Source organism: Chelonoidis abingdonii, chromosome 2, assembly GCF_003597395.2.
Source record: "Chelonoidis abingdonii isolate Lonesome George chromosome 2, CheloAbing_2.0, whole genome shotgun sequence".
Lineage (NCBI taxonomy): Eukaryota > Metazoa > Chordata > Testudines > Testudinidae > Chelonoidis > Chelonoidis abingdonii.
In genome coordinates, this window is record NC_133770.1 from 36,163,054 (window position 1) to 36,176,020 (window position 12,967).

The 12,967-nt window shown below is 43.7% G+C and overlaps 1 protein-coding gene across 5 annotated transcripts in view; it reads left to right on the plus strand.

The window, feature by feature from the left end:
* LOC116828164 (protein adenylyltransferase SelO-like) overlaps positions 1-12,967 on the plus strand; it is a 53,248-nt gene that overhangs the window by 17,646 nt on the left and 22,635 nt on the right. For 4 of the 5 annotated variants that reach the window (XM_032786202.2, XM_032786206.2, XM_032786204.2 and 1 more), the window contains 4 exons: positions 1,703-1,832; positions 2,151-2,195; positions 2,295-2,376; positions 2,467-2,559. In XM_032786202.2, the coding sequence (XP_032642093.1) occupies positions 1,703-1,832; positions 2,151-2,195; positions 2,295-2,376; positions 2,467-2,559 (350 nt within the window). The remainder of the gene's footprint in view (positions 1-1,702; positions 1,833-2,150; positions 2,196-2,294; positions 2,377-2,466; positions 2,560-12,967) is intronic. The other variant, XM_032786203.2, reaches the window with a different exon arrangement.

Sequence of the window (12,967 nt, forward strand, 5' to 3'; positions counted from 1 at the left end):
TAAACTGAGGAGCTGTTCCCTGAACCAGCCAGACACTGTGTTTGAACCTACAGACATTGGAGCTCAGCCAAGAATGCAAATATTTTCAGAGACTGCTGTGGACTGTGGGATAGCTGGAGTCCCAGTACCCCTCCCTCCCTTCATGAGCGTCCATTTGAGTCTCTGGCTTCCCGTTACGCTTGTCACAACAGCGCTTGGTATCCTGGAGTTTTATTCAGATGCTTTGGCATTTCGTGTTCTGTAACGGAGCTGCATACAACAGATTTGTCTCCCCTACAGCGATCAGACCTAGTATCTCCCGTACGGTCTATGCTGGAGCTCTTTTCGATTTCAACTGCATTGCCAGCCGTGCTGATAGCGCTCCACGCTGGGCAAGCAGGAAATGTAATTCAAAAGTTCGCGGGCTTTTCCTGTTTACCTGCCCGCTGCATCTGAGTTCAAATTGCTGTCCAGAGGTCATTCTGCACTCTGGGATGCCGCCCGGAGGCCAATAACGTTCGATTTCCATCCACATGAACCCTAATCCGAGTTATCACTATCGATTTAGCGCTACTCTCTCGTTTGGGAGGAGTTCAGAATCGATTTAAGGAGCGTTAACTCGATATTAATGACGACGTTCGTGGGGGAGGGAGGATGTGAGAGCCCAGTGCTAGCTTGTTTGCGGGAGTGAGGGGGGCCGCTGTAGAAGAGAGATCGCGGGTTCGGGAATCGCTCCGCAACGAGAGGAGGAGCGCGGCTAGGAAAGAGTTCGGGTAGTGAGTGGAGGGTGCGGTGTGGGTTTGCTGGTGATGAAGAATGCGGACGCGTGTGGCGCGCGGGGCGCATGCCGGCGCGAGCGGTGGCCGCGGTGGCGGGATGTAGGTAAGGTGAAGCCAAATGGATACAGCGTTAAATCGGTATATCGGCCATTAAACCGATTTAAAGTCGCAGTGTAGACCTGGCCATAGACACTGACCAGCAGAGCTGGCCCTGTTCTGGACAAGAAGTGTGGGCTGCATCTTTTCTGAGGTTGATGCTGTAGCTATGCTTACCCTTTGCTCCTGGATGCATTATGCCTTTCATGAAGGATATGCATTTGCCTATTCACCACTCCTCAAAGTGGACTTTCTTGTGCTGGAACATTTTAGCCCTAAATATTTCAGAAGCTAATATATAATTATATACATTTTGAAATAATATTTATGTTCAGATAATTAGTGTCACTAGACTACTTAAAAATATATGCAATGGATTTACTTAGAGTACATTGTAAAAATATATTGTTGTTTGGAAGACCGGAATCCCTAGGCATCTAACCATATGATATTTAATAATATTAAATATCATATGGTTAGATGCCTAGGGATTCTTTAATATAAATAATAAAGAATACTGAAAAACATTTTCTGAATGTAAAAAAAAAATGGCTGTTTAAATATCTGAATTTATTCTGTGTCTTGAAGTAGGAAAACAACACTTGTGACCATCTGGGAACTTGTGCTCTAAGAATATATTCTTTACTCTGGCAAATGTTAGATCTCAGGCTTACCCATTGTAAATAAATATTCTTGTGTTTGGAGTACTCTGAGTTAATATTTAGTGCTTTCAGGACTTCTATTAGTTTGCTGTTTAAATATGAAAAATTAGCCTAGTTAAAATATTAAACTTCTGTTGTTTATTCTAATTAATCTGTTGCAAAAATGTGATGCTTTGTTTCAAACAGATTTTGTTCCAAACACATCTGATGATGAAAGGAGGTATAAAATAGGAAACCAAGCAAATGTTGGGATGTTTAATCTGAACAAGCTGTTACAAGCTCTAAAACCTGTATTGGATCGCAGACAAAAGCAGCTGTAAGTTATCCTTAAAAATATCTTCACACTTAAAAGAACTAGAGAGATTATTCTATAATGGCCAGATGTGTACGAGAAAAGGGGGCTATCTTTTTATGAAGTTTGATTTCTAAACAGAAAGTATTTTCTGAATATGTTATGGACCACACAAGACTGTTTGTTTTAAAAACAAACAAAAAATATCAAAATGGGGTAAGAGGGAAGTTTTTCATAAATAGGCACAAACCAGAAGAAGGTTTCACGCTTGAATGTGAAGCTGAATTGTGTCGTTGGTATTACTGTTAGTCAATAGGATTTGATATTTCCTTACTTTTATAGTGCTTTCCAGATTCTGGAGGGATACTCTGAGCATTATTATACATGGTATGTACTTCCATAACTCAGATTTTAAAGAAGCATATACTATAAAATATGTTTTCAGAACAATTTCTTTGCCTTCATAATTTCTGTTTCTACTTTCAGTTTTACAGAACTATTTAGAGCAAAATTGGGTCTCCTTGGGGAGAGTGAGGATGATAACTATTTGATTGCATTTCTCCTAAAAGTGAGTTTATTATTGGTCATTCTTTTGGGGATATTTGAACCGATGTCTAATATTTTAAGGACACTGATAGAAATGTATTTAATTTCATAGCTCATGGAAGATACAAAGGCTGATTTTACAATGGCATTTCGGCAGCTCAGTGAGATTACTCAAGACCAGCTAAAAGAGCTCCGTATTCCTCAGGTATTAATTAATATATGATATTTTAGGAACATCTTACTGGCCTTTGAGCTCACCTAGGCAAGTATGGAATGAATAAGTGAGTAATTATGGGTACATAGTGAAAACTGCATGCGTCAGATTTTCAGTTACAGGCATAACATGGACACTCGCAGAATTATATCCACACACAACTTCACTTGCATGAATGCCTGCATACAGCAGGTATGTCTTCTGAGCACCTTCAGCCACATTAGATGAAAGGATTGCCAAGAGCGCCATCTCCTAATATGTTTTATTGCTTTTAACTGTATATGTTTAAACAGCAAAAATATTAATGGGAAAAAAACTACTTTTGTTAATATAGAGATAGTTAAAAGCAGTTCTTCATAAAGCATGTATAGTATCTTCAAAGTTTACATTCTACAGCCTTTACAGACAAGGACCCTGCATCTGACAACTTTATATTTCTTCTTCAAGCAGTGTCCACTTCAGGTAAGCTCACACCCTTGCGCCTTTAATCAGATTTTTGGTAGTAGTGCCCATTTGCCCGTGCATGTGACCTACGCTTCCTTGGGCCCCGACTTACACAAGCGTTCCATTCCAAAATGCCTTGTGTAACTCAGGAACATATACCTGACCATTACGCGCAAAAAAAACACAAAAAAACACCTTTCTAGCTTACGGAACTTACGAAACTTTTTCCATAAGTGCGGATTTGGGCAAGTCGGGTTTGCGTAACCCGGGGAGTGTTTGTATAGAGCTGCATGGGTGAACTGGCCCAGTTCCTTCTCAACCTCCTGGGCCTAACACAGAGCATTAGTGTGCCTTACTTTTTGAAGTTTCTGAGCTTGGTTACGCTTCTTTAGTTTATTGTTTTTTCTTTAGTTATTTTATTTACTTTTTATTTAGGGGGACTTTCTCTTGATCCCTTTTCCCTTTGGGGAGGGAAAACTTCCCATATTAAATTCCTTTGCCCTAGCGTATGTCAGGCTTTCCAGGCTTCAGCAGTGCATCTCTTACCGGGAGGCCATTCCATTCAGTGACGTATTCCCATTGTTTCTGTTGCTTGGGGTGTCTCATATCCCTCATAAGTGCTCCATTTGCTCAACTTTTAAGGGCAGGGCTAGAAAACATTGAGAACTAAAACTGAGATTCTTAGTGATGGAGCATTCCCTCCAACTGGGCTCAGATCCCGGTCAGGAGACCCCCTGGATGTCAGTCACTTAATTAATACAGTGCCCCGTCATCTTTGACGTGTTTACCTGAGGTAGATCCACAGATAAGACCCATAGAATGCAAAGACATTCTCCACAGAAAGAGTCCATTTCAAAAAGACCTCAGTCTCCACAGAGCAAGACTGCTGCGGACACCTTGCGTCCCACCTTGGGTGTGGCTGAGGCTCCAGATGCTCTCGGAATCGATCCTGTGCCTCGGGCGTCAGGCTCAGGAGAAGAAAAGCATGCTTCATCGAACCATTCCACAGCTCAGAAAACGGTACCCGCACTTCTTTGATAAAGTCTACATCTAAGGTGGCCACTGAGATGGTGTCAGTACCGGGAAGACACTATGCCTCTTATCCAGTCTCTGCACTCCCCAAGGCATCTTCATCAGTACCATCTATTTCAACGAGAGTGGACTTGCCAGAACAGCATTTACCCTCAGTACCAACAATGGAATGGCGCCCCACTCTTCAAACCAACCCAGTATCATAGAAGTTCAGATTCTCAAGGAATCTGTTTGTTTCAGAGAGGCTGGAGTTTCCCTTATTGATTGGTACCAGGAGGTTATCAGTACCAAGAAAAGCACAGTCACTGAGATGCGACCTTTCCCTAGTACTGCTTGACTCATCAACATCTTCAGAGAGTACCAGTGCTTCCCTTCTTGAAGAGGAAGAATTTTCCTCCAGTTTGAGTATTTTGATCCAGGGATTTCCATCCCGACACTTCTGACAAGAGAGTTGCATCAAAAAACGGCCCATGTGTCCCAGACCTTGCTCAAACACGAGTGGTTGCCACTCCTGTCAAGGCTGATTCCCCAGTCTGACACTTCGAGTGCAGAAGGTGGGGGCCTGCAAGGACTCTAAAAATTAATACTTGTATTAAACTCCCAAGGTTTCAGCTTTTCTCTGAACTTGGATTGGTAGATGCTGCCACTACCCAAGTGCAGAACCTCTTTGAGAAACCAGGAAGCCTCACTTGGGAATTCCTTCCTGTGGGGTACTCTCAAGCCTCCCCACCCCCCACTCTCTCTCTCTCTCTCACACACACACACACACGGTGGAAGAGCTGAAAAAGAGAGGAGGAAAAAAAGGAAATTAGCTGTTGTCACCAGCTAATTAAACAACGTGTACACCTCTTAAGACACATAAATCTTTTAAAAAGGTAAATTTTTTTTTTTTTAAAAAAAGGAAGGAAAATACATCAGGGAATTCAGCTATTGCAATATTTTAGAAGAGCAATTACAAGGATTAAGCCCCAAGAATTTTTTTTTTTTTTTTTTTTTGTAGGGTCCAGCATAAAGGTTACAAGGAGAACAAAAGCTCGGGGGTTAGCACAGCAGAATCCACAAGCCATAAAGAAATAAAGGGATAAACCTAATCGTGACTTCCTAGACATTTCCTGATCTACTTACATATCCGAGAGTTTCAGATGAGTGGTTTCTAGGTATGATACTGATGATTTTTCATACCTGACCCCAAGCTTTTTACAGCACCGCTGCTCTGTCCCCCTCTTCCCAGGAGAATAGCCACAGACAGACAGGGGGGAAGATTTTTTTCTCAATTTTAAAAAGTTCTAGCCTTCCTATTGGCTCTTTTGGTCAGGTGCCCACTCACTTCCTTTTACCTATGCATAACAATGAGACTTTTAAAATCTTTACAGGTAAAGCAAGTAGAGAACAGCTACTAAGAGGTATTTTATAGCTAACTGGCTGACTGGGTGTCCATAAAAGTGAGTTACTGCCCCCCTTCATTTATCATAGCCCCTGATGCTTCTTGGTCCTCAGTGGCCTACTGGGATCCATCAGCAGTTTTACCATGCCTCTAGTCTCTCTTTCAGGAAATACAGGGGAGAAGCTCCTGTACTCCAACTTCTCCTCCTCTCTTACCTCAGGCACCTTTGAGGGGCAGGAGGCCAGGGCAGATAAAGAAGTCACTCCCCAAACAAACATTTCCTCATCTTCCCCAAATGAATCCTCATCTTCCCCAAATGAATCTGTTATACTTCCCACACTGACTGTGGCTGATGACTTTGGGCACTTTAAAAGTTAATGAAGTGCATTGCAAATTCCTGTCAGATCAAGGAGTCACAAGATAAGCTCCTGGACATCCTCCAGTGGACTCCCTCTACCTGAGTTGATCTGCCTACTAATCAGTTTCAGTTGGATCCTGCCAAATCCATCTGGGAGTTCCCTGCTATGGTTCTGCTGAAGTGCAAATGGGCATATAAGAAAATATTACATCCCAGCTAAGAATTCTGAATTTCTGTTCACCCATCCAACACCAAAGTCCTTGGTTGTGGAGGCAGTAAATGAACATGGCAGACAATGTTATGCGAAGGCCATGCCATATGGTAAGGGCCAAAAATGCTTTGATCTATTCAACAGAAAGATCTATTCATCCAAGACTCTTCAGTTTAGGATCGTGAACTATCAAGCTCTCATGGCTAAATGAAATAACTCAAATTATGCCAAATTTGCCACTTTATTGAGCATCTGCTGGATGATCAACATGACCAGTTTCAGGCTATCATTAATGAGGGTCATCTTTTAGCTAGAACATCGGTCTCTTTGGATGCAGCTGATACTGCTGCTCAATCCATCTCTATGGCAGTAGTCATGCAGAGGACTTCCTGACTCTAGCTGTCTGGATTCCCAAGGGAGGTCCAGATCATGGTTGAAGACCTTCTCTTCGATGGCCTCAAACTGTTTGCTGAGTCCACAGATGATTCACTGTGTACCTTAAGGAGTCCAGAACTACATTAAGATCCTTTGGGATTTACACACCTACAAACAAATGAAAATTTAGTACATCCCAAACTGCACAAAGATCCCTTCCCACTTCATTCTCAGGTTTTCAGAGACCATATCAACCACCCAGGAAAAAGCCAAGGTTCCAGAGGAAGAGATCACCTGCTCCTTCTGCACCATCATTATCATCTAAGCCAGACAGAGCACCTGAGCATGGATGCTTCTACCCATATCCTGCTGTGGTTTTGCAGGGACTGTAACTTTCAAATTCCACTTACTGATATCCAGGCTGGGGGAGGGGCATCCAATATGAAAGGTGCCTACTGGTGGAATCTCTCAGGCAGCAGGTGGGAGAGCTACAGGAGGAGGTGGCTAGGTTGAGGAGCATCTGAATCCACGAGCGATTCCTGGACAGTGTCCATGTGGAGACAACCGAGGTAGCTGTCCTAGTACACAGGACTGCTGACACACCACTGGTGGAGGAGGAGATGGCTCAGGGTGGACACTGGCAGCTGGTTACTTCTGGCAGCGGGCAGTGCTCCACCCCTGCTCCGAACCCTCCTGCTGTGGTAATAGGTAACCGTTATGCTCTTCTTGATACAGGAGAGAAGGAATCACCTCACCTTCTACAGTAAAGGAGGAGAAGCCTCATACCCTGATGCTGGGAGGTCTGCTGCCCCACTGCAAATAGGAAATGTAGGGTAGTGGTGGTCGGAGACCCTCTGCTGAGGGGACGGAGGCGCTCATCTGTCGCCGACATTCATCTTGGGAGGTATGCTGCCTGCCGGGGCCCATATCCGAGAATGTTACAAGGCTTGTCAAGGATTATCCAGCCCTCTGACTACTACCCAATGCTACTCATCCATGTGGCACAAATGATCTGCAAGGTGTGACACTGAGCGGATCAAGAGTGACTACAGGGCTCTGAGAGTAAGGGTGAAGGAGTTTGGAGCGAAGGTGGTATTCTCTTCGATTCTTCTGTCAAAGGTAGGGGACCGGGCAGAGAGAGATGCATCATGGAGGTGAATGCCTGGCTGCAAAGATAGTGTCGCCAGGAGGCTTGGCTCCTCGACGATGGGATGCTATTCAAGGAAGGACTGCTACAGAGGTGGCATTCACCTTTCAAGGAGGGGAAAGACCTGTTTGCACACAGACTGGCTAACCTAGTGAGGAGGGCTTAAACTAGGTTAGATGGAGACAGGTAAGCAAAGCCACAGGTAAGTGGGGAACATGGAGACCTGGAAGATGGTCGGAAACAAGAGGAGCGTGGGCTATAATGACAGAGAGAAAGGAGGGTCAGGCAAAACTGGGAGGCAAGATCAAACCAGTATCTTAGATGCCTATATAGATGCGGAAGTATGAGTAATAAGCAGGAAGAACTGGAAGTGCTAATAAATAAATACAATATGACGTTGGCATCACTGAAACTTGGTGGGATAATACACATGATTGGAATGTGGTGTGGATGGGTACAGCTTGCTCAGGAAGATAGACCGGGAAAAAGGGAGGAGGTTTTGCCTTATATATTAAAAATGTACACGCTTGGACTGAGGAGGAGATGGACATAGGAGACGGAAGTGTGAGAGTCTCTGGGTTAGGCTAAAAGGGGTAAAAAAACAGGGTGACGTCATGCTAGGAGTCTACTGCGGCCACCTAACCAGGTGGAAGAGGTGGATGAGGCTTTTTTTAAGCAACTAACAAAATCATCCAAAGCCCAAGATTTGGTGGTGATAGGGGACTTCAACTATCCAGATATATGTTGGGAAATAAGATCATGGGCACAGACTATCCGTAAGTTCTTGGACTGCATTGCCGACAACTTTTTATTCAGAAGTTGAAAAAGCTACTGAAGGGAAGCAGTTCTAGACTTGAATTTAACAAATAGGGAGGAACTCGTTGAGAATTTGAAAGTAGAAGGCAGCTTGGGTGAAAGTGATCATGATCATAGAGATCTCCAAAACGAACCGCAGGATAGAAGGGAGTACAGCAAAATAGAGACAATGGATTTCAGGAAGGCAGATTTTGGTAAGCTCAGGGTACGTCTACACTGCACGATTATTTCGAATTAGCTTAAACCGATATTACAAAACAGATCTAATAAAATCGTTTAGCGCGTCCACAGTGGGATCACGAAATCGATTGTTTGCGTCCATGGTCCAAAGCTACCATTGATTTCAGGAGCGGTGCACTGTGGGTAGCTGTTCCTCAGCTATCCCATAGTTCCCACTTCCGTGTTGAGAGCACAGTGCCTGATGGGCAGAAAACATTGCCCCAGGTGGTGCTGGGTACAGCCTCACCCTCCCTTTGTGAAGGCAGCAGACAACCCTTTGGCGCCTTTTTCCCGGAGTGCATTGAGCAAACGCCATAGCACAGCAATCATGGACCCTGAGATCACAAACGGTATCCTGACCGTTGTCAACACCTCACGTACTCTCTGCCAGCAGCATTCAGTACACGAGGGTGACATTTACAGTACTCAAGGAATTATTTATTTTACTTCTCTTTCACGTGCTGGGGGGGGGGAAGAGACTGACGAGCTGTTCCGTGAACTACGCAAGACACCGTGTATTAAGCTACAGACATTGGGCGCTCAGCCAAGAATGCAAATAGTTTTCAGAGACTGCTGTGGAGACTGCTAGCTGTAGTCCTCATTACCCCTCCCTCCTCCCTCATGAGCATCCGTTTGAGTCTCTGGCTTCCCGTTACGGTTGTCACGCACTGCTGTGTATCCTGGAGTTTATTTTTCAAACGCTTTGGCATTTCCTGTTCTTTAACGGAGCTCTGATAAAACAGATTTGTCTCACCATACAGCAATCAGATCTAGTATCTCCCGTAAGGTTCAATGCAGGAGCTACTTTTGCATTTGAACTGCATCGCCACCCGTGTGATCAGAGCTGGACACGTGAAAGCAGGAAATGTCATTGTAAAGGTCTCGGGGCTTTTCCTGTTTACCGGCACTCCACATCCGAGTTCGGATTGCGGACCAGAGCGGTCAGTGGTGCACTGTGGGATACCTCTAGGAGGCCAATAATGTCGATTTCCGTCCACACGAACCCTAATCCGAGTTATCACTTTCAAATTTAGCGCTACTCCTCTCGTCTGGGAGGAGTTCTGAAATCGATTTAAGGAGCCGTTTAACTCGATATTAATGACGACGTCGTGTGAACGGGTACAGTGTTAAAGCGGTAAATCGGCCATTAAACCGATCTAAAGTCGCAGTGTAGACCTGGCCTCAGAGAGCTGATAGGTAAGGTCCCATGGGAATCAAGATTGAGAGGAAAAAAACTGAGGAGAGTTGGCAGTTTTTCAAAGGGACACTATTAAGGGCCCAAAAGCAAGCTATTCCGATGGGTAGGAAAGATAGAAAATGTGGCAAAAGACCACCTTGGCTTAACCACGAGATCTTGCATGATCTAAAAATAAAAAGGAATCATATAAAAAATGGAAACTAGGTCAGATTACAAAAGGATGAATATAGGCAAACAACACAGGAATGCAGGGGGCAAGATTAGAAAGGCAAAGGCACAAAATGAGCTCAAACTAGCTATGGGAATAAAGGGAAACAAAAAGCCTTTTTATCAATACATTAGAAGCAAGAGGAGACCAAGGACAGGGTAGGCCTACTGCTCAGTGAGGAGGGAGAAACAGTAACAGGAAACTTGGAAATGGCAGAAATGCTTAATGACTTCTTTGTTTCGGTCTTCACCAGAAGTCTGAAGGAATGCCTAACATAGTGAATGCTTATGGGAAGGGGGTAGGTTTAGAAGATAAAAAAAAAAAGAGCAAGTTAAAAATCACTTAGAAAAGTTAGATGCCTGCAAGTCACCAGGGCCTGATGAAATGCATCCTAGAATACTCAAGGAGCTAATAGAGGAGGTATCTGAGCCTCTAGCTATTATCTTTGGAAAATCATGGGAGACAGGAGAGATTCCAGAAGACTGGAAAAGGGCAAATATAGTGCCCATCTATAAAAAGGGAAATAAAAACAACCCAGGAAACTACAGACCAGTTAGTTTAACTTCTATGCCAGGGAAGATAATGGAGCAAGTAATTAAGGAAATCAATCTGCAGACACTTGGAAGGTGGTAGGTGATAGGAATAGCCATCATGGATTTATAAAGAACAAATCATGTCAAACCAATCTGATAGCTTTCTTTGATAGGATAACAAGTCTTGTGGATAAGGGAGAAGCAGTGGATGTGGTATACCTAGACTTTAGTAAGGCATTTGATATGGTCTCACGTGATATTCTTATCGATAAACTAGGCAAATACAGTTTAGATGGGGCTTCTATAATGTGAGTGCATAACTGGCTGGATAACCGTACTCAGAGAGTAGTTATTAATGGTTCCCAATCCTGCTGGAAAGGAACAACGAGTGGGGTTCTGCGGGGTCTGTTTTGGGACTGGCTCTGTTCAATATCTTCATCAACGACTTAGATGTTGGCGTATAAGTACGCTTATTAAGTTTGCGACGATACCAAACTGGAGGGATTGCAACTGCTTTGGAGGACGGGTCAAAATTCAAAATGATCTGACAAATTGAGAAATGGTCCGAAGTAAACCGGATGAAGTTCAATAACGACAAATGCAAAATGCTCCACTTAGGAAGGAGCAATCAGTTTCACACATACGAATGGAGAGAACTGTCTAGAAAGGAGTATGGCAGAAAGAGATCTAGGGTTATAGTGGACCACAAGCTAAATATGTCAACAGTGTGATACTGTTGCAAAAAAGCAAACGTGATTCTGGGATGCATAACAGGTTGTTGTGAGCAAGACCCGAGAAGTCATTCTTCCGCTCTACTCTGCGCTGGTTAGGCCTCCACTGGAGTATTGTGTCCAGTTCTGGCACCGCCTTTCAAGAAGATGTGGAGAAATTGGAGAGGGTCCAGAGAAGGCAACAAGAATGATTAAAGGTCTGAGCACGTGACCTACGAAGGAAGGCTGAAATAAATGGGTTTGTTTAGTTTGGAAAAGAAAAGACTGAGGGGACATAATAGCAGTTTTCAGGTATCTAAAGGCTGTCATCAGGATGAGGGAAAACTTGTTCACCTTAGCTCTAATGATAGAACAAGAAGCAATGGGCTTAAACTGCAGCAAGGGAGATTTAGGTTGGACATTAGAAAAAAGTTCCTAACTGTCAGGGTGGTTAGACGCTGGAATAAGTTGTTTGGGGAGTTGTGAATCTCCATCTCTGGAGATATTGAAGAGTAGGTTAGATAAATGTTTATCAGGGATGGTCTAGACAGTATTTGGTCCTGCCATGAGGGCAGGGGACTGGACTCGATGACCTCTTGAGGTCCCTTCCAGTCCTAGAGTCTATGGATTTATGAAAGCATCAGTTTTGATGGACTGGTCAAGGGCCTGGAACTATCTCTCAGTACCAAGCTACACATACACCATTTTACCCATCTTCCACTCTTTGGAAACTGTTTCTCCCATTTTCTTTCTGCATGGGACAGAATGACAATCACAAGACAAATGGATGCTAGAGGTCATAAGGTCAGGATATGCTATCCATTTTACCTCCTTCCTCATCCCTCTTCAGTGACCTCTCTCCTGAGCATCTCTTAAAGCAAGAAGTTAACTCACTTCTGCAAATGGGTGCAATAGAACCAGTTCCTATTCTGTACAGAGGGAAGGGCTTTTATTCCACCTACTTTCTGGTCCCGAAAAAGAACGGACAGTGGAGACCAATTTTAGATCTAAGACTCCTAAACAACTGTTGTCAAGTCTCAAAAATTCAGGATAGTGTCACTTACATTTATAATTCAGTGATTACAATTGGGGAATTGATTTTTAGCCCTCAACCTTCAGGATGTCTGTTTTCATATCGCAATTCACGCATTTCACAAATGATTCCTGCACTTTTCAGCAGACCTAGGATTACTTTCAATATTGAGTGGTCTCATTTGGCCTTTTGTCTGACCCAATAGTGTTCTCAGAAGTGCTGGCAGTAGTTGCAGCTTATCTTTGACATCCAGGAATAACCATTTTTCCATGCCTCGACAACTGGCTACTCAAAGGCTGGTCTTACAATGGTGTTTTTGACACCATAAAGAGGATGAGCTCTCTGTTCCATGAGCTAGGGTTGCAGCTCAACATTGAGAAATTCAAGTTTACCCCAGAACAAAGAATAGAGTTCATAAGAGCCTCCTTGGACACAATATCAGCTAGGGCTTATCTTCCCCCAGCGGATTCTTGATGTTAGTGAGTCTTGTCTAAAAGATTCAAATCAGCCCATAGATATAAAAAAGAAGCTGTCTTCAATTGCTCAGACACATGGCAGCCTGCACTTTTGTGATGCCATGTGCCAGGCTCCACCTTTTGATATGTCCAGGGCTGGCTCATGGCTATTTGTACTCCAAACAAACACAGCTTGAACAAGTTAGTGTTGGTCCCTCGTCAGGTAGGAGAGTCTCTCAGTTGGTGGAGGGACCCTGACAAAGTCAGCGCAGGGAT